This window comes from Myxocyprinus asiaticus, chromosome 40 (assembly GCF_019703515.2).
Source record: "Myxocyprinus asiaticus isolate MX2 ecotype Aquarium Trade chromosome 40, UBuf_Myxa_2, whole genome shotgun sequence".
Lineage (NCBI taxonomy): Eukaryota > Metazoa > Chordata > Actinopteri > Cypriniformes > Catostomidae > Myxocyprinus > Myxocyprinus asiaticus.
Genome location: NC_059383.1, coordinates 29,795,003 through 29,816,399, shown reverse-complemented (window position 1 = coordinate 29,816,399; position 21,397 = coordinate 29,795,003). Strand labels below are relative to the sequence as shown.

At 36.7% G+C, this 21,397-nt stretch overlaps 1 protein-coding gene across 2 annotated transcripts in view; it reads left to right on the top strand.

The window, feature by feature from the left end:
* The first annotated feature begins 1,766 nt into the window (after positions 1–1,766).
* Positions 1,767–21,397, top strand: part of LOC127431269 (soluble lamin-associated protein of 75 kDa-like) — a 35,594-nt gene continuing 15,963 nt past the window's right edge. The window contains exons 1-2 of one of the 2 annotated variants that reach the window (XM_051681644.1): positions 1,767–1,886; positions 21,113–21,249. In XM_051681644.1, the coding sequence (XP_051537604.1) occupies positions 21,115–21,249 (135 nt within the window). In that variant the 5' untranslated portion in view covers positions 1,767–1,886; positions 21,113–21,114. Of the gene's footprint in view, positions 1,887–10,427; positions 10,554–21,112; positions 21,250–21,397 lie in introns of those variants that run through there. The other variant, XM_051681643.1, reaches the window with a different exon arrangement.

Below are 21,397 nucleotides of genomic sequence, written 5' to 3'. Positions count from 1 at the left end.
TCATTGTACTCTCTTTATCATTTGAAAATATAAATAAGACATGCTGTCATTTAGTCATCTACAGTGCCCTCCTTTAGCTGGTGGTCAGGTGATTCAATGAAAAGATGTATCTCTCTGATGTCCAGCCACCTCTACTCCATCAAAAGCTGTACATGGTCCTTCTCTAAATTACATTTTTATTAAATTTTGAATGTAACTGTATTCTAATTACCAATGATTTAAATTGTAACTGTAGTGGAATACAGTTACTTATATTTTGTATTTTAAATACGTAATCCTGTTACATGTATTCTGTTACTCCCCAACCCTGTATATATACACACACACACACACACACACACACACACACACATATATATATATATATATATATATATATATATATATATATATATATATATATATATATATATATATATATCCTTTTCAAAATTAAAGTCCCTAAACATTATTCTTATGACAAGGGACTATTAAAGATATAAAGGGTCGGTATAGGGATAGAATCCCAGACTAAAAATGTATAATATCAGAAATAAAGGGTAAGGTTAAAATTAGCCAGAAGCCTTCCCAAAATCATTCTAAAACTATATTCTAATAATTAATTAATATCTTTGGTTTAAATCTTTTAGTTGTATTGTTCTTCATTTTTTTTTATCCAGTACACCTCCTTCTCGGGTTAATCACAGTCGATTACTTTCTAGGCCTGAAATCTTAAGGTTTGCAACTGAATGCTCTCAAAAATGAGAATATAATATTTTGCCCGGCTCCTGGTGACACACCTGATATAAATGTTGTTTAAAACGAACTGCTAGGGTATGTTTTGTTTCGCCTATATATCATACCTGGTTTTGTAAATAAAATGATCTTTAAAAGATACCTGATATTTCAGCCTTCATCAGAGGATAAGAGAGTGCTAAGTGCTAAGATAGATAGATAGATAGATAGATAAAAGAGTGACAGACAGACAGACAGATAGATAGATAGATAGATAGATAGATAGATAGATAAAAGAGTGACAGACAGACAGACAGACAGAAAGATAGATAGATAGACAGACAGACAGATAGATAGATAGACAGACAGACAGACAGATAGATAGATAGATAGACAGACAGACAGATAGATAGATAGACAGACAGACAGACAGACAGATAGATAGATAGATAGATAGATAGACAGACAGACAGACAGACAGACAGACAGACAGACAGACAGATAGATAGATAAAAGAGTGACAGACAGACAGACAGATAGATAGATAGATAGATAGATAGATAGATAGATAGATAGATAGATAGATAAAAGGGTGACAGACAGACAGGCAGACCGATCGACAGACAGACAGACTCAAGCCTGATGGCCAATGGGAAAGGCTGGCGGCTATTTTTACCCCATCCGATGTCAAACATATATATCCTCTTCTTCAGGTCACATACCACATATGACACTGTGCAAGCTGGCCTTTTCTTATCTAATGCACTGCAACAGTTTCATGACTTTCGTGACATTGGCATACTTAATTTGATCTTTCTTGTTCACCAGCACTTAAAGCATCTGCTTATTGTGTCGCAATGAGGAATTGTAATTGATGTGATGCTTGGATAAATGAGAGCTTAGTTGCTTCTCGTGAGTCGTGACACTAACTTAAACATGAAACACATGGTAATCCCCTCAAATCCTTTACTTTTATCAGGAGATGTTACGTATGAGACCTCGCTCATCCCGTAGATCCCTCAGCTGCACGGGTGCGCGCGCAGCGTTGTGCGCGCCCCTGAGATCACGCTTAACAACAACGGAGGCACCGTGCTTATATTGGGTACTGATTAAAAAAATCGCTCAAAGGAAAATATAATACACAGAAAAATCACATCGTCAGCAGAGTTAAGGTGAGTCAACAGTTTTCCTCCAGTCGCACGCACTGTCGATTGTTTGATCTCGCTTGTAAATGAGTGATGCGAAGGCAAACTGAACTGGCACGGCCCAGTGTGGGGAGGATGAATCTTATTTAGATAAATGTTTTAGATATTAAATGATCGATGTTTCCTCTCGCATCTCTCATAATGTTACATGTTGCAAGGAGTGGAAGAATTTGAGACGTTGTCCTAAAATGTTGCATTATATCGTTGGAGGTGTAACGATTAAAATGTGCACGCGACTTCAGGTGAGGCAAATATTTGGTATAAAAAAAAATAATAATAAAAATGAGCGTGCGTGCTTGACCAAACTTGTTTACTTTCTGGTTTTATCATTTCTAAGTGTTAATTTACAGTAACTGATGCCATTAAGTGTGTATCGATACGCATGCACTATAATTGTAGATGTACTGTTAGTTTTGAGCAGTTTAATTGGCTGTTATGTCTTTGGTTTGAAATCTTCCATCCTCGGCTACATGTTTCATGTTAACAACGGCAATGCATGCATTGGCTGCATTAATGACTTGTTAAAACTTAATTTTGCAGTAGTCTACAACTTTCAGCGTTTACTTTCTAATAAAAGTTTGCCTTAGAGCAGGAGAGTTTCATTAAATTGATATAAGAGTAGTTAAAACGCACTTTAAATCTGCCGGGACAGGACAACATGCGCATCATTTATGTTATTAAACCTTTTCCCGCACACTTTTAATGGTTTATTATGAATAAAGATCATCTAGTAAGTGCAGTTTATGTGTTGGTGAGTTGTTTTGAGGTATGCATCTTGTCAGATATCCTCCCCCCATGGAAAGGGAACACGTTGTTCCCTTTGCACAAGAACAAAGAAAGAATGAGAGGTCCTTTTAAAAGATTCAGACATAGACATTGGATTTTTCCAATATATTGTGTAGAACTTGGAACTGATTGAATAAAGTTAATTACTGACAAAGTTTTTATTTGTTATGACACCCACAGCTGGTTTCTCCTAAAGCAAACCATTTGTTTAATGTAGTTTTAGTTTCTAGCTGATAAATGAACATGTTTGTTAGTGCCTTTCTCTGTCCTTAAGTAATTGTGATCCATATTTCACTATGTTCTAAACTAAAGTTATGATCAACATTACAAGTCACAAGCTTGGTCTTAACTTGTCTCAAATGACAAAGTTACTGTATATAGTGTAGTTTGCCTTAAGGTTGTTTCCCTTTGACCAAACCAGTTCTGTCTAGAACTTGAATTCGAACAGCTCACCCTACCCTCAGAAACTTCACATTTCTCACTCATATCTGAACTGGCGTCCTTTTTTTTGCATACCATGAATGGCATAAATGGAATATCATTCATTTTTGTTACAACTGTGGAAGTTTAAAAAATATACACATGATTTATAAAGGGCAAATGCAAAATAGAATCAAGGGCCTTAAAGCCTGGACCTTTGTGAATTATGGACAAAGCTAGTTTTCCTTCTGTGTAAAATCTGTTCTCTTCTAATGCTCTCTGATAGGGCTTTTCCACCGAAATGGCGATGGTTCTCGTGCCGCACCTGTGCTCGGCTGGTTCATGGCTGGGGTATTCTGGAGCCTATCGTAAACCGGCCGTGCTTTTCCACTGACTAGAGAACCGAATTGTGACGTAATGGGCTACGTGGCTACATAATAGTTTTACGTGACTACCTCACCTGCCCACAAACAAACATGGCGCATCACAGTGTTTGAGTACAGCTTTTGCTTCTGTTTTTGAGGACATATTTAAACATACAGAGAAATGCAGTCCAACGTTACATTACATTGCTCAACGAGACATGTCTGAGATGACATCTACGCTCAATATGACAGACAGGTAGTGTGCGCTTGGCTTAACGTAACTATTTACTATATGAACTTTTTGAATGTGGCTTAACTTGTTAAGTACTATAAACTGTAACAGTGAATCGTTATTAGCATTGGTGTAGCAGATGGTTATATTTGGATTTTTGTCATAAGCATATAGGCTAATATTATGTTTACATTTTGATTGAGAATCCCACCGGTGTACTTGACAGATAGCTGTGATCTTCCTAAGTGTAGTCCCCTTACTGAACAAAATAATGCACAAAATAAGATGAGAAGAGAAAAAGCTAACAAAGTTGGAAAATCGAATAACTTATCGAGATCAGCTACAGAGGACACCAGCGATTCTGTGTTTGTCTCTAGCGTTACTGGCTGAATTCAATGCCTCGTTCGGTGTCTGAGGACAGAGTCCAAGAGATCATTGCTCCCTCCACTGCTGCTTTTTCTTAGGTTCTACTTATGGTCTCTCTTTTTTTATTTTATTTAGTTTTTAAAAATGTGTTTATTATTTGGTCAATTATCCGATGCATTATTTCCTGCTGTATCTCTTCTGAGACTATTTTTGTCCTTTGCGAGCTCTCTAGTTTTCACGGATCGCTGTAGAAGACCATATCGGAAGTAGAACACTCGTTTTCTCCATGTTTCCTGAACGCTTTTGATGTCTGATTTTTATATGTAATTTTAATCTTGACTTTTAATCTAGACTTTTTTTTTTTATTGTTGTTTTCGAGTAAAGAAGTGCTCCTTGCTGCAGACGGTAGCTACTGTTGTTGTTTGGAAATCTTTACCTGGTGACTAAACATTATCCCGCCCTCCGGCCCCTGACGTAAATGGTTCCTGCGTAAAGACCAGCAAGCTTTTGGGGTCAGTGCGGAACCAGTTTTTCCACACCGGAAGGGCCCTTTCTGCTGTGGAAATGCACGGAACAGTTCGAGAATTCACACCGGCCCAGGAACCCGCCCCATGTCAGTGGAAAAGGGCTATGATTGTAGAAAAATATTACTGGTTTTGTTTGCCTTTAAAGAGATAACTGAACTATAATCAATAAGAGCCTGATGAAAGGAGTCCCAACTCAGTCGCACTGTCAGAAAAATTTAGCCCTATATAAATTAGGTATTAACTTAATTTTTTATAGATGTGGATAACATTCCTGTTGTCGATACCAGTAAATTTACATCTGCATACCACTTCAGAATCAGTGTCTGTCATGTTCAGTCAATGTTCAGACAAATTAGCTTTTCAGTGGGGCAAAATATTTCAATATCTTTGGTAATTGCGTTTATTTTTGTAATATTATCACTTATTAATTTCTGTTCTTTTAAAAATCTAGTTTAAAACACTTGTCAAGTTCTCAGAAATGTAATCTTTGTGTCCAATTTAGATTCATACATTTTCTAAAAACCTTTAATAGCATTTTCCACAATAAAATTTAAACTTTAAAATTGTAATGTGGTGTAACCATCAAGTAAAAAGTATAATAATACTTTCTTTTCACCTTGAATACATGAGCATAAACAACTTCATCATTCATTTCCAAGAAGTTTACTTATATATTATGAATTTGAATCAAAAATATCAAGTTTTCTCAGGGTTACACCACATGACATGAACAAAATGTGCCTTTTCATAAAAATGTCAAAATAAATATAAGATGTTTTTTAAAACTTCACGCTCAGTCTTGAGGGTCTAAAGGTTTCCGCCCAATTTTATGTTTTTTATGGTCAACATAAACAACAAAATATCTACCTACATGTTAGTTTCACCCAATTACTTTGATTTGGTGGACAAAAGCATTTTTAAATATGAATCATATTTTAAAACACAATCGTTTCACTGCTTAATTTTTTAAAGAAATAACAATAAAAGATTATTCTGCACTAGTCTTTTTCAGGAATTTCAGCTTATAATGAGACTTTTTTACTGTCCCTGGACACCACATGACATTTTACTTTAAGCCCTGGAGAAAATATAAACTTGACTTGAAAATGTAATCATCATAGAAGAGGTGTATTCAAGTAAATTCAAATTTGTGTAAATATTTTTTTTATATTTATTTTTAATTTAATAGATCTGGACAAAAATGAGCATCACTTCATTGACCCTTAGGGCACATGGCAATAATATACACCTGTTACCCTCTGTAATTGTATTTTATGATGAATTCTGTGAAAAGAATCCACATTATGATCATGAAAAATGTTTTTATCTAGATCGCTCGCTCACTGTCACAGACATGAATTTTTTTTTCTACTCCAATAACAGATCTAGTAATGGAAGTTGAGGCTGTTTATGAAGCATGTTTAAACAGTGGTGTAAAAAAGTTGTTCTACACACAAAAGCGTTTTATGTGCGAATCCCTGAAGTTAAAGTTAAAAACATGCACATATTGTATCTGTACATTTGTCATAGCAATATCTTACCTTCTGTTCTCTCTCTCTCTCTTTTTTTTTAAAGAAAGTCAAAATATTTCCTTGAACTGTTCTCTTGCCCATTTTTGAAAGTGCTTGAAAATTTGAAAACTTGCATTACCTTCAGTGGCGTAACTTTCATGTGAACACTATTAAGGACAAATCAACCCATCGCTTAACTCCGACATACCTGCCAGTGCTTTCAGAAAACCACTGTCTGTTCGCCGTGGAGAGGGAGCTTGCATGCTCAAAGTTGACAGATTGCATGACTAAAGTGTCACCCTGGCAGAATATTTCCAAACTGTAAAAGAGTCAAGATTTGATTGGGGGATTTCACCTATAGAAATCTGACAACCTTAAACATGTCGAAATCTAATTCTGACCGGCAAATCACCGTTATTTAATGTCTGTTATTTATCAAACGTAGAAAATTTGATATTTTACTTGCATGATTAGTTCTAATTAACACATGACACAATTAATCGAAAGGGGATGGAAAGGGGGGATGGTGGTTTTACAAGTGGGATGCTTTTTGGTATTTCTTGCAACAAGGGAGATGCCATCCCCTCGTATCCCCCCTCAACTCGAGTCCTGCTCCCAACCAGTGCTACCAATTGAGGTGCTGGTGACACCAACTGTAGAACTTGCCACTGCTCTCAAATGGTAGTCTGGAGCCCTACGTTACTGTCATTTCTTAATTAAATTGTAAAGTGTAAGGGTAAATGCTGAGTTGAATTTGTGTTTGGGTAGTTGTAAAATATGCTTTTGCATTGCCTCCACAGTAGAGGTGCACGATTCTGGATAAATTGAGAATCACGTTTTTTTATTTTTATTTCGTTGCTTAGAATAAAGATCACGATTCTGAAGAAAAAATGCTTATTTCAGTGATTTACTAAACCTAGACATAAGGGTACTAAACAAAGTAACATGCAATTAACTAGAGGTTCTGACAAAATGTTCTCTGCTTTAATCTGTGCAAAAATGCATTAAAGTTGTAAATCAAATATATAAATGTAAAATGTCCTAAGTCCACAAGAGGGCACAACGAATACATTACAAACCAAACAGCACCTTGTTATTATTGCAAAAAAAAAACAAAAAAAAAAACGATATAGGTCTCTCAAGGTCAAGGATATCTTTATTGTCCCCGAGGGGCAATTTGTTGTACAGTCAGCAGTAAACACGCAACCATCAGACAAACATTAATAAATGGACAATAGATACAACATACACAAAAAAATCACATTGAATTATTTAAAAAACCAATGGCAGCTGGAATAATGAGTTCTTAAGTCTATTTGTCCTACATGTTGGCAGATTATATCTGCAGCCAGACAGAAGCAACTTAAACTCCTTGGACAGGCGGGTGGCTAGAATCAGCCAAAATTGACTGGGCCTTCTTTAAAACCCTGACCTCGTACAGATGAGTTAAGCCATTCAAGGTCATGCCTGCAATTTTGCTGCACACTTTAATGATACCCTGCAATCATTTTCTATTTTTAATGTTAAGTGACCCGTACCAGCTGACAAAAGAAAACATAAGGACAGATTCAATAAAACAGGAATAAAACATTTTCAGTATTATCAACATTAAAACATTGAAGCTTACGATAAATGTACATGCGTTGATGGGCTTTTCTGCACATAGCATCCACCTGATACTCGAAGGTAAAACTTGTCATCAATGACAGTTCCAGGATATTTGTACTGCTGCACAAATTCAACAGCCTGATCATTAAACACTACAGGGGATATGACTGTTAGGTTCCTTCTAAAATATATTGTCATCCCTTTAGTTTTCTATACATTAATGTCCAAAAAGGATGACTTACACCAGTCAGTGAATTCTTCCACTACAGGGCCATGATCAGGGTCATCACTACTGATGAGTGACATGATCACCGAATCATCGGCACACTTAATGATATGATGCCTCACATATTGGCTTTGGCACTCATTAGTGTATAGCACAAATAAAAGCACCCCTGGGGCAATCCGGTGGTGGAGAAAATAACATCTGACAAGACACCATTTACCTTCACACGTTGCGACCTTCCAGTTAAAAAAATGCATCAGCCAACATATCATGCCAAGATCATTGCTGTAGATACTGCCTAGCCTTTCTGCTAAAATATGAGGCTGGATACAATAAAAAGCTGAGGAGAAATCAATAAAAACTAGTTGTACAAAAGTCTTTGCACCGTCACATCGTCCACACCCCTGCGTGACCTGTAGTCAAATTGGAACGGGTCCAAATTTGCCTGCACTGTATTTAGAAGAGCATCCTTCACATTCTTCTCAAATTATTTCATAAAAAGGGAGGTAAGCGTTACAGGCCTGTAGTCATTGAATGACTTGGCACAGGTATGATGATGGAATATTTTCAAAGACAATTTTTCAATTTTCCAAGACAGTTTCTTTCTCACATGCTAAGTAAAAAGCAAAACGAGTAGGAAAAAGCTTCATTAACAGTTCGTGTTGCACTGGTAAGCAAATATGCATTAAAACACTGCTATTTTACAAAAAGATTAAAAGCAATTATATATTTTTTATAAATATAATATTAACAATTTAAATTAAAACAATAAGGCCTTCAGGCCTTCATACGTTTCCCTTGTAAAAATGGTTTCAAGGTTTCAATCGTGCACCCTCCTGGCTAATCGTGGCTGCACCCTGCAGTTTGTAAACCACTGTACTGAACAAACATCTTTGGCTGCTTTGTTTTAGTTTATTCAGCTTCTCGTGCAGGAGCGCTGTGTTTTGTAGATGCCATATAAAGTTTAAAAGATCAACATTTAAAAACATGTCTTGAAGTGAATTTCTAATTTTAATTTGACCGCTTTACAAAGGCGTGCAACGAGAATGTACATTGCAGAATCGTTGTCATTTAGAAATGAGATCGCGTGGGTGTCAGAATTGAGATCACGATATTTTAACGATTAATCGTGCAGCTCTCCTCCACAGCCTTTGACATTAATTATGCTGATTCAACGTTAGTGTTGATTAACCATGGGATAGAAACAGAACAGTTCAACAAGTTCAACTGCCTGCAGAATTTTGCTTTTGTGCTTGACTGCTAATTCTATCTGACACCACTGTCTGTCTGTGTATGAGAGCATGCAGGAGAGTGTATTGGCCCACTTGTTACGTAAGGGGAGTTCTGGTGACCACATACATGCACACAGGCATTACTGTCCCCCAGCATGTCACAACCAGCCGTTCCCCGTTCAGCCAAGATGACTGGGTCGCTGTTTGTTGTTTGTGTTTAAATGAATAGCTGTGGGAACTAGAGGGCAGTGATTAATTTTGCAACATTTACCTTTACCCTCATTTTTGGGTGTAAGTTTGTAGTGTGCAATTCTAGTGTCACTGGGGTCAGCAGAAGTAACTGTGCCAAAAAAAACAAATGTTTACGAACAGGTTTCAAGCACTACAGTTGTAAGGACAAACAGGTAATCACGCCCCAAACTTTTGGTTGAGACATGTTGGACTGCTCAAATAAGCAGAGCAATGTTTTAAAGGGCCACAGTGTTTATACTGTGTAAATCAACTGATGTATAGCTTATTTGATTGTCTCTGCACAATGAACTGGGATTAAAAAAAAGTATAATTTCAACTAGGGCTTTCAAACAATGAAACGTTTTGACTAATTAATTTCGAATTTTGTGTGTTCTTGCATTCAGTCTGCGCTATTTTTAATTGTCGCCTATGTACATGTGCGCTAGAGGGCCACTTTTGGAGCTTCTCACTGATTGTCAGCATCATAAACGCTGCAGTTTTAGGATGCAGTGTCAAATTAAAAGTAGGAAAATCTTTGAAAAATCACGATTCGAGATGCATTCTGTTAATCTTCATCCAGCTGTCAAGAGCGCATCCTGTGTGACTGGCTCTCATTCAGTGGCTGCGCTGCTTGTGAAGTTTGTTGAGGTGCGTTGACTGCCCTCTGCTGACACAGCTCGTAAAAACACGATGTTGCACTTCAACGCAAGCTTGACTTGCTCCGATGTTAGGAAAACACATACTTTTATTACAGAATTTACATACAGGCCAGATGGCATTATTTATTGCATTATTTTTTATCTCACTAAATTAACAAGTTAAATCGACAGCTCTAATTTTAACATTAAAAACTTTACACACTTCACCTGGCAAATGAGATATCACATTGGATTAACCTGAATTCATTTCCACTGCAGTGGCTCTAATGCTTCAACACCCCCTGCTGATTTCAGCCTCGGATTCATGAGGATAATTGGCTTTCTTATCTGCTCTGCTTGCGTGGTACTACACCAGTGGCGAGAATAGATCTAAATGCCCACTGTGAACCATTGAACTGATGACCAAGGATAGAAATGGGTCTTGTATGGCTAGAGAGTGGGGGGTTGCCTTTGTTTTGCGGAAGACCACTGGTGAGTTGGAATGCTGAACACCATATGTGCTTAGCAGCAAACATAGAGTGTGTTTTAAAGAGAGGAAAATAACTACATTACAGAACAGATGTGAATTGTATGTCCAATTCCAAACATTTTAAAAATAACACTGCTTTTAGTGTGTGAAAGTGTTGTGTGTTAAATATGTATTTTATGATTTTCATTGGTGCAAAGCCCATGCATATTTTGGGATTGTAGGAGTTATAAAGCAAATACCCTTACACTAAATTGTTTAATATGTTTTAGAAGTTATTTGTGTAGATTTAAGGTGCTGTGTTAAGTCCTCTGTGTGGAGTGGACATATGCATGCATTAGTGTTTCACTGTCAGATGACTGAGCACATTCTATGCATTCTGTAGTGAAAGCACAATGTGTACTGTGTGGACTCCTGTAGTTTATGGCTTTTCCTGTAGACAGCTGTTATGCAAAACAAATTTGAGGCCCAAGGCTGTGTCTGATTGTGCTGGTGCTATATGAATACATGGGCAGCATAATATTGATATGTCCGTATGTGTGCTCGTGTGTGTCCTTGAAAACCACAGCTGTAAAGACCGTAACATTCTTAAATAGGAAGAACAGTGCTGGGTTATTATTCATAATTTCAATGGCAAAAACACAGCATTGTAACCTTTTATATTTATTGTAACAAGTTTAAATTCTGTAATTTTTACTGTATATGCTTTATGCTTTTTTTCTCCGTTTGCATATCTCTGTGTGTTAGGGCTGCTCGATTATGATCATAATCACTATTATTTTGGTCAATATTGAGATCAGGATTATTTAACATGATTACTCATTGACTTTGGAAACATCATGCATGTATTAAACTTGTCTTTTTAACAGTGGATTTCCTTGAACTTGAAATGTAAACTGCACTGGGTAGGGGAGTAGGCTGTTGTCATATAATTATTTTATGTCACGTATGGTAGTCAAATAAAGGAAAGCCTCCACCACCATCATTTACAGCGGGGTGCCCACACTTCTATGGAACGAGATCTAAATTTTCATCATGTTATTCCAGCAAGATCTATCATGTACAATAAAGGCTATACATTATCACAATACCAACATTTTAGTAGTCGCTAGTGACATTTGACGATTCTCAATACCAGCTTCAATACCACAACAAATAATAACACTAACTAATATGTTAATTATGGAAGAATGGTTTCAAGTCTAGTAAACAGTCAGTAATAAAATAACAATACAAAACAGCAATGAATAGAAATAGATTAAAAATAATAGAAGAAAAAAAAAAGTTTTTAACAGCAGTAGGCTATCAAGTATTCAAGGAAACATTCAGAATTAAATGCAACATAAAACTTCTACTGTCCTTTACTGTATGGTTATAATACATTAATACTTTTTAAAGCTACTAAAGTTATTCAGTCAAGAGCAGTGAGTGTTTTCTAGATTATTATAATGACACACTAGACAGCAGCAGGTCTATTAGCTCACATTTATACTTACAAGTCCGACATTTGAATTCAAATTGACTTTTTTCTCTGCTGTTTACGCTCACTTTAGACATCACTATCTGTGTTTACATGAATACCTCACCAAGACGGGCATTTTGGCAGAATTTTGAAATGTATTTGGCCGTTCAGGTGCGCATTAGCGCGAGCATTTTCAGAACACGTGCATGTTCAGCACACACACATATACCGCCTGTCAATCAAACAGGGCGCAGCTGTTACTAGATCACTTGCAAATTATAAAATTACATGCTCTGGATTATTTTCAACAGCAGAATAAGAATATGAACTTTCTAAAAAGTGACACAGGCCTAGGCTATCACAAATATAGCCAGTTATTTTTTTGTTATTGACGTTTTAATCAGTCTGCTTGTACGGTCGGGAAAGTAACATTTTCTTTCACTTTCCCCTTCAAAAATCCACTTGTCCGGGGACAAGCGTTAATGTCGAGCCCTGATTAAATATTGTATTCAACATTCTCCGATAATTTTTTTTTCTTCTGCAGTATAGCTCCTAAAGTAAATGTATGTTGTTTTAAAGGAGTTTTAGATATTTTGGAAAACACGGGAAAAAAGACTAATCAAAAATGTATTTTGTTCCAGTGTATAATGGGGTGAATGGGAAAAAAAATACTGTTGCCACAGCTTTGATATTTTTTTCTGAAATAAACAATACAATTACATTAAACAGCAGCTCTCATGTTGAACAAGGTGTTAAAACTACAAACAAGTAAATTATTCTTGTTTTGCCCACGCTTTACTTCCAATTTAAGGGTTTTTACTCTTTAAGTTCTCTTTAAAAAATTCTTTATTATTATTATTTTTGCAATAAATAGTAGGAATATATTTCTGTAATAATTTAGCAAGTGGTAATGCTAAACAGTCTCAAGTTAAAAAAAATACTGAAGGAAATGTGTGTGTGGTGTTTCTGTTGACAGCAGTTTTGTCAGACTCTGGTGCTCCATCCAAACGTGGTGAAATGCTCTTATCTTCTCCTCGACCTACAAAACCCTGGTGCCATGGGCTTGCTTTAGATTATTTAGATGCTTGTGATGGCCAAACATACCTGAAATTACACAAATGTGCTATGAGGTAAATCTCAAGCGCTTTTTAGCGTGGTCAACACACGTTAGCGACGCCCCCTGACTGGTCTCGGAACAGTTTGAAAGGCACCTGATTTTCATCCTACTTCCATATACAGTCTCCGAAGGCAGCATGTTCCAGCTTTCTGATGCGAGCCCCATATCAATCAAAGCGAAGCACATAAGAAACATACTCGTAAACATCTGCGGCTCCGTATGTCAGCAGGTGCTCAAAAATGAAAACGTGATTGGTCAGTGGCAAACTTATGAAGAGAGCGTGATTGTCAGGTGATGTGAAAATAGACTTCAAAAGCGCTTGTGATTTGACCTATCATCTGTAGACACAGCATTTTATAAAAATGAGCAACAATTTTCAACTGGCTGATAATTTCTGTTTATTAGCTCACTAATATTGCAGACGATTATGCTTAATTAACCGTGAGAGGCAGAAATCGTGATTGCGATTAAATTACGATTAATTGTGCAGCCCTACCGGGGTGTTTCATTGCAAAACGAAATGCAGCACAATAATCATTGGATCTCGATTATCTTGTTTTCATAATTGTTGTAAGCCAAAATTGTAATTGAAAATAAAATTCAATTAATCGCCCAGCACCACTGTGTGTGCATGTTGCACAAGATATGATTCAGTGCTCTGTAACCTTGAAGGAACATCAGCAAGTAAAAAATATGTATGGACACTGTTAACACCTGTTGAGCAATTCCCCTATATAGACATGTGTGCTATGTATTTCTTTTGGTTACTAATTGGAATACTGTACTTATTCTTTATCTTTTCAGAGCTTGCCTGTTTGTGCGGGCACTGCTATGTGTGCTACTGTTCGGTCTGATTGTCAGCGTGACACAGATAGTTGTTGATAGTAGGGGATTCATTGAGGCCAGCAGAAGTTGGACAGCAGCCAGCTGTCTGTGATTGTCAGAGTGTCTGCACTGTTGGAATAGGCTATGTGAAATACAGATTTTGTTTCCTCTCAGCTTTTTTTTTTTTTTTTTTTGATAAAATGTTTGTATTTTACAGTGTGTGCGAGGAAGCAATGGAGACTCCTCAAACATTCTATTTGTCCTTCTCTTCCTTCTCTTCTTCCTGCCCCTTTTTTCTTTTTCTCCTTTCTTTTCTTCCTCATTTCCCCCTTCTTCTTTCTCCTCCTCATCCTCCTCTCTTTCTCCTCATCCTCCTCTTTCTCACCCTCCCCTCTTCTCCCTTTCTCCTCCTTTTCTTCTCCACTTTCTCTTTCTCCTATTTCTTTTCCTTTTCCTCCACCTCCTGTTTCTTTTCATTATCATCTTCCCATTCTTTGCCTTCCTGCTGCTGCTTCTCCTCCTCCTCCCTTTCTTCTCCTTTTCTTTCTCCTCCCCCTTTTCCTTTTCATCCTGCTTATACTCCTTTTCCTCTTTGTCCTTTTCTTCTCTTCCTCCTTCCTCTCCTTTTTCATTGTCATCCTCCTTGTCTTCCTTTTTCTCCTCCTTTTCCTATCATTCTCTTCCTCATCTTTTCCTTTTCTTCCTGCTCCTTTTTCCTCCACCTCCTCATCTTATTTCTCCTCTTCCTCCTCTAATTCTCTTTCCTACCTTTCTCCTCCTTTTCCGTTCTCCTTTTCTTATTTTATTCTCTACCTTCTCTTTCTCCTATTTATTTTCCTCTTCCTGTTCCTTTTCCTTCTCTTCCTCATTCACCTTTCCTTACTCCTCCTTATTCTCCACAGTTTTCTGCAATTAATTCAGCTTAACCAATTTAACATACTGCCTCTAGCAGTTCAACAGGACGGTGGACCTTTAATAAACATGATGTTTGAATATTATGATTACAGTTTGAAAATTTCCATTGACTTTGTTCTCCATGCAAAATCTAACTGACAGCAATGGCATCACGATATTTGATTAGTAGTTGGGATGGGTAAAAATCTAGATTTTCCGATGCATCGCAATCTTCATTTGAAGGATCTCGGTATCAGTTTCTAAATCCCAAGAACGATCTATAACTTTGATCTTTAATTGCGCAGCCCTCCACTACAAACTGTGGAAATCAATCGCATTAGCAACCACATTTCTTGCTATTCGATTTAAATGTATAAATTTGGCAACTGACTGGTAAATGTTCATATTTCACTCACCAGTATTTGTGTAGTATAGTGGTGGAGTATTCAGCAGTGAGATCATTTCTAGTGATCGACCGATATCGTTTTTTTTAATGGCCGATGCCGATATCCAGAGAGCAGGGTGGCCGATAGGCTGATACAACGTCAATATTAGGACTGCAACTAACAAATATTTTGATAATCGTTTAATCTAATGATTATTTGGCGATTATTGCAAAGATTAATCATTAGCTCTTAACCGATTATTCAGCTTGTGCCCCGACTTAAAATGTTGTATTAAATGAGCTTATTAACAATAAAGAGGACAAAATCATCTTTTAAAAATATCTCTAAATGACATTCACTGAATTAAAGGGGAAAAATATTTTTATTAAGTTTAATTCAGTAAAGAAATTCACTGCAAAAAATTATATTGTTATCAAGTGTTTTTGTCTTGTTTTCCATTTAAAATTGTCTAAAAATCCTTCAAACTAGATACATTTACTTTAGAAGCAACATATAAGATATTTAGACTTGCTTTAAGAGATAAATATAAGTGTATTGTGTGAGTAAGTGTATTTTTTCACTTGGTTATACTTCTGCGAGTGCGGTAAAGACAAAATATACTTGTATTCAAGATCTATTCTCTAAAGCATGTCTAAATATCTTATATGCTGCTTCTCAGGTGAATTCATCTTTGTTTTAAAGGATTTTTAGATATTTTAAAATATTTATTAGTATTATATTCAAAATTCTCAGATAACAATTTTTTCTTCTGCAATATAGCTGCTAAAGACAATGTACATTGTTTTAAAGGAGATTTAGATATATTGGAAAACAAGCCAAAACAAATCAAAAACTTGTTGCAGTGTGTAATGGGGTGAAGACTACCGTCTCTCACCTTTCTGTTCACTTCATCTTTAACTCTCAAAAAACAAACTCTCTCTTTATTAACAAAGCTGCGCATTGCCAATTTCCTTCATGATAAGAAATGCACAGTGACACATATTATGATTCAATAAGTCGCAAGCCGTCACTTTATAATCTAGCTGCATTAAGTGTGCGCGCTCGAGGGAATAGTGTCCCCACAACAGAGTGTGCCTCTGCCGTGTGCAGTTTCAATCTCTCCTCCTTAGATCGGGACATTCGTGCAACTCATAGAAGAGATGCTGACCGCACAGAGAAATGCCAGTTTTGGAGTTTGTAGTTAATTACATGATCTGCTTCCATATTATTTGAACTTTAATAAAGCTATAACGCATTAAATATAACTGCATTAAAGATGTAACGCCGGGATGTTTCCTTTAAAGAGAAAATATTTACTTATTTTGTATTTTTGCATTATAATTCCCTCATACTTTGTGGTCTATATCACCTGAAGCTGTTTGGAAAGTTTAGAGTGCATCTGGATTGTGAGCTGTGTAATTCTTCCTCTCCTCAGTCAGACGCGAACTGCAGTGCTGCTCTTGCGTGTCATCGTTACAGTTTAATGTGATCTCATGTTACGTTAAATGAGATCAAACGACTATTTGACAACGAAAGCTTTTGTTGACGTTGTCGATTACATCGACTAATCGATTCAGCACTAGCCAATATATCACACAATTTAATATAGTAGATAACATAAACATAAAATTGCAAAAAAATAAATAAATAAAAAAGAATAAACTCTTATTTGGCACCATATTTACTCAATTTCACACTAAACTTTAAGTTTATAAAAATAATCTATAAAAATAATATTGTATTTTAAATGGTAGAAAGCAGTTTCTTCTGATTTCTGTTTAGTCATTAAATTTTAGTAATTTATTTGCACATGAAGAAATTGTTAATATATTAGGAAGAAGGAAATAACAGTACACACAGTAGTCCAGCAATCGTGGATGGCATGTCCACGTTAGCAGTTGTGTTTTCTCAAAAAAATACAGAATCAAACCAATTGCACATATAGTGAATAAGACATTTACTTATAGCGTACGTGAATCGCTTTTACCTTGAAGTTGCACTCACGTGCTCGTGCGGATCCAGTGCGAACAGGAAACTCCTGACAGTTTAAAGGGCCTGAATCTCCTGCTTGGATTGTCACGGACTGACCATCATGATTTATGAATCAGAGGAACTTTTGATCCTGATCCTGAAGTTTTTGATTTTGACTGATTGAATTCACTCTTCAGAGGAAGATATTAGATGAGCGCTCGATGGTAAGAAAACGCTGGATTTTCGTGAGGTTCGTGAATTACATCTTTTTAAATTAGATATCTGCATATTTGCAGGCGGTATATGATAGATGTTTTATTTATATTTGCCTTTTATCATTAGAAAAGTTACAGGGAACTGTTGAGGAGAGAGAGGGAGAATGAAACGTGTCTGTCGCGGCTCTGATATGCGGACCGTTTAAATTAGTCTGTGTTGCACACCGGTCTATTATTGTTGTAACATGATGGCACGTAACAACAAAACGAACCGTGACTGGTCGTTTACATGTCTCAGTCGCTTCACATGCAAGCAGGTGATTCTCAGCGCCCTCAAGAAACAAATCGGCCGAAAATTTGTCGGCTGATAATTTTTTTTCTTCACCCAATTTGGAATGCCCAATTCCCAATGCGCTTTTAAGTCCTCGTGGTCGCTTAATGATTCGCCTCCATCCGGGTGGTGGAGGACGAATCCCAGCTGCCTCCGCATCTGAGACCGTCAATCCGCACATCTTATCATGTGGCTTGTTGAGCGCGTTGCCACGGAGACATAGCGCATGTGGAGGCTTCATGCCATCCACCGTGGCATTCACGTTCAACTCACCACGCGCCCCACCGAGAACGAACCACATTATAGCGACCACAAAGAGGTTACCCCGTGTGACTCTACCCTCCCTAGCAACCAAATTGCTTAGGAGACCTGGCTGGAGTCTCTCAGCACGCACTGGGATTTGAACTAGCGAACTCCAGGGGTGGTAACCAGCATCTTTTACCACTGAGCTACCCAGGCCCCTTGGCGGCTGATAATTAAAAAATTCAGAATATCGGCCGATTTATCGGCCTCTGCGATATATCAGTCGACCACTAATCCTTTCACTGCGTGTTGAGAGTAAAAGTTGTTCCGTATAATTTGTGTCCAGAAACGAGATTCAGACAACCCATTTGTCATTGAATGTGTCTTTTAATACCTGTTCTGTTCTCTACAGTCAGCTGTTGATCAACAACAACAACAACAACAAAACACATTTAATTCTAATCATGCATAGCATAGATGAGATTAAAACATTCGAGTCCTTTCTAGTTAACTTCTACAGATGCTCTTTACAGAAATGCTGGTTTTCTTAAAGGGACCGTACTGGTTTTAGCATGTGTTCAACAAATCAGTGTAAATACTTGTTACTAAAACAAAATTATGCAATTAAACAATAAACATGTAACAAAAATAATATATAAAATATATCTTATTTATTGATGGAATACATGGATTTGTTCATTTTTAAAAAGCCAAAATGTGAACAAAATGGTGAAAAACTATATAATTAGTACAATGTATATTTTCTTAATGTACCTAGTTAGAAGCTAGTACAAAATGTATTTCATAAGTAAGCAAAAGGAACATTAGAACTGAAATATATGAATCAGGAAATCTGTATCAATACCCAGCCCTACTAACTAGACTGTGATTGGCCATTTCTAGTTTATATCAATAGATACATTTACAATGCAAAAGTTGTGTTATGTGTTGATTCCCTTGGACAGCTGACGGAAAACAGCTTACAGAAAAGTTGCGTGCTGAGTGTAATGACAGGCAAAGCGGCTTTGAATGTACTCAGAACCAGTGTACAGTTTTAACACTATTCTTTTGCTGTTTTGCATGTACTGTTTGTACTGTCAGGAAATGTAAATCCTTTTTTTTTTTTGGAGTTTGTATGTGGTCAAAATTACATGTGTGGGGGAAAGTTTTAAACCCTTGACCTCCATATCCAATTAGTTAAGACCTAAGCTGTGTACAAATACATACATGAACCTATGCAAGCATCCCTAATGACTAAAGTATCCTGTACACAAACTTAAAAAACAAACAAAGTCATATATTTTGTGCCACACTAATTTACACTAAACAAGGCTCAATTTGACTGCAGAATTCATAGTCAATCAGAGTTTTGCATCAAATAGTCTTGGCTTCATTGGATCAATCCTTCATTGTCTTGTTATAAATCTCCTATTTAGCTACCTTATGGCAAGAATTTTAGCTTTCTGCTGACTCTTCTTTGGCTACATGTAACAAGACCAATTTAAAGATAAAAACATGTGGTAATGTTTTAGAGTCCATGGGTTCCAAGGCTACTTCCATCACAATATGAAATCTAATATTATCATGTCTCTACTGAAAAAACAAAAAACAAAACGATTAGTTGGCTCAACAATGACGAATGAAAACAAATTGCTTCTGCTCAGAAATGTACATATTAATAAAATTAGCTTTACTTAATTTGCATTAATGTATACAACACAAATGATAAATTATAAGGGGAATTTAAAGTGATACATAAAGTGAATTAATAATTCCTTGAAGTTCTTTGGCTTAAAAATCCATAAAATTAAGATTTTAAGTACTGCTAACTCAAACGATCAAGTACAGAACTGAGGTTGTGGGGAATACCCATAAACCCTTGCGCTTAATTTAAGCATGTTTGTTTGGTCCAAAGGAGCTTTTTAGCTCTTTTTAGTATTATTGATGCTGTTTTACTGTAGTTAGTTTCATGTAAAGTCACCATTTGGGTGACTAGTGTTTCCTTTGGGGAAGTTGGATCCTTTTCAATCCATGTCATTTCTCCTTGCACATTTGAATGTGCATTGCTGAAGTGCAGCATTTTGCACGTCTTTGGGGAATCAAGTAAAATGACTGACCCCAGTCATTGTTTTCTGTTGAGCCAATTAAATTAAGTAGAAACAATAATTTAATAAATGTTAATTTGAAACCATGCGCTATTAGTTGGTAACTTATTCGTGTGGCATTCCTTTTTTTTTTTTTTAAGTAAATGAAGTTGAATGAACTGATACGTTCGTGTATATCTAACAAAGGCTTTCTAGTTATACAGAAATAAAATTACCATAAGTAGATTTTTTTTTTTTTAAGAAGTGTGATGCAAAAATGCTACATTTACATTTTTTTTCTGTGAATTAATTAATATATATATATATATATATCACATCACTACCCTCCGGAAGGAAACGGAGAACCCCCGAAAAGAACCGGAGAACCCCCGCGGAAAGCTATTTTCCAAATAACCTGATTGGAGTCTTCGCCAATGTAGATCTGAGCAGATCCGCTCCTGTTCACTGTAACTCCACCTCTGCACACGCTTCAACCACTGTAACTTTGCGCTTCCGTCACTACAATTGTACAGAGGGGTTATCTGAGTTACAGTAACCTTTCTGTCAGCTTGAACCAGTCTGGCCATTCTCCGATGACCTCTCATCAACAAGGGGTTTCCATTTGTGGAACTGCCGCTCACTGGATGTTTTTTTGTTTTTGGCACCATTCTGAGTTAATTCTAGAGACTGTTTTGTGTGAAAATTCCAGGAGATCAGCAGTTACAGAAATACACGAACCTGCCCGTCTGGCACCAACAATCATACCACGGTCGAAATCACTAAGATCATATTTTTTCTCCATTCTGATGGTTGATGTGAACATTAACTGAAGCTCCTGACCCTTATCTGCATGATTTTATGTATTGCACTGCTGCCACACGATTGGCTGATTAGATAATTGCATGAATAAGTAGGTGTACAGTTGTACCTAATAAAGTGGTCACTGAGTGTACTAATATATATATAAATTTCTGGACATTGAGCTTACTTGACAGTGCACTAAGGTTGTTGGGTTTGTGATCTCTAACCCCTGTAGGGATGGAGTTCCCTGTAGATTTGTTGGTGTCTGGGAAACATGAGGATTTGGAAAGTTCAGCCCAGATCTACATGAATAAACTGCTCTACAGCAACCCAGATAACACGCAATTCCTTACCCTGCCCAGCTCCAGAAAGGTAACGGACACCACAGAGCTTACATTAGAGTTAAAGGTCCATGAAACAATAAAGCTCATTTTCTGAGATTTTAACAGATATGAAATTGTTGCACATGAAAGAATATAATGTTAGGACCCACTGATTTTAATTTGAGGAGGAAAGTGGT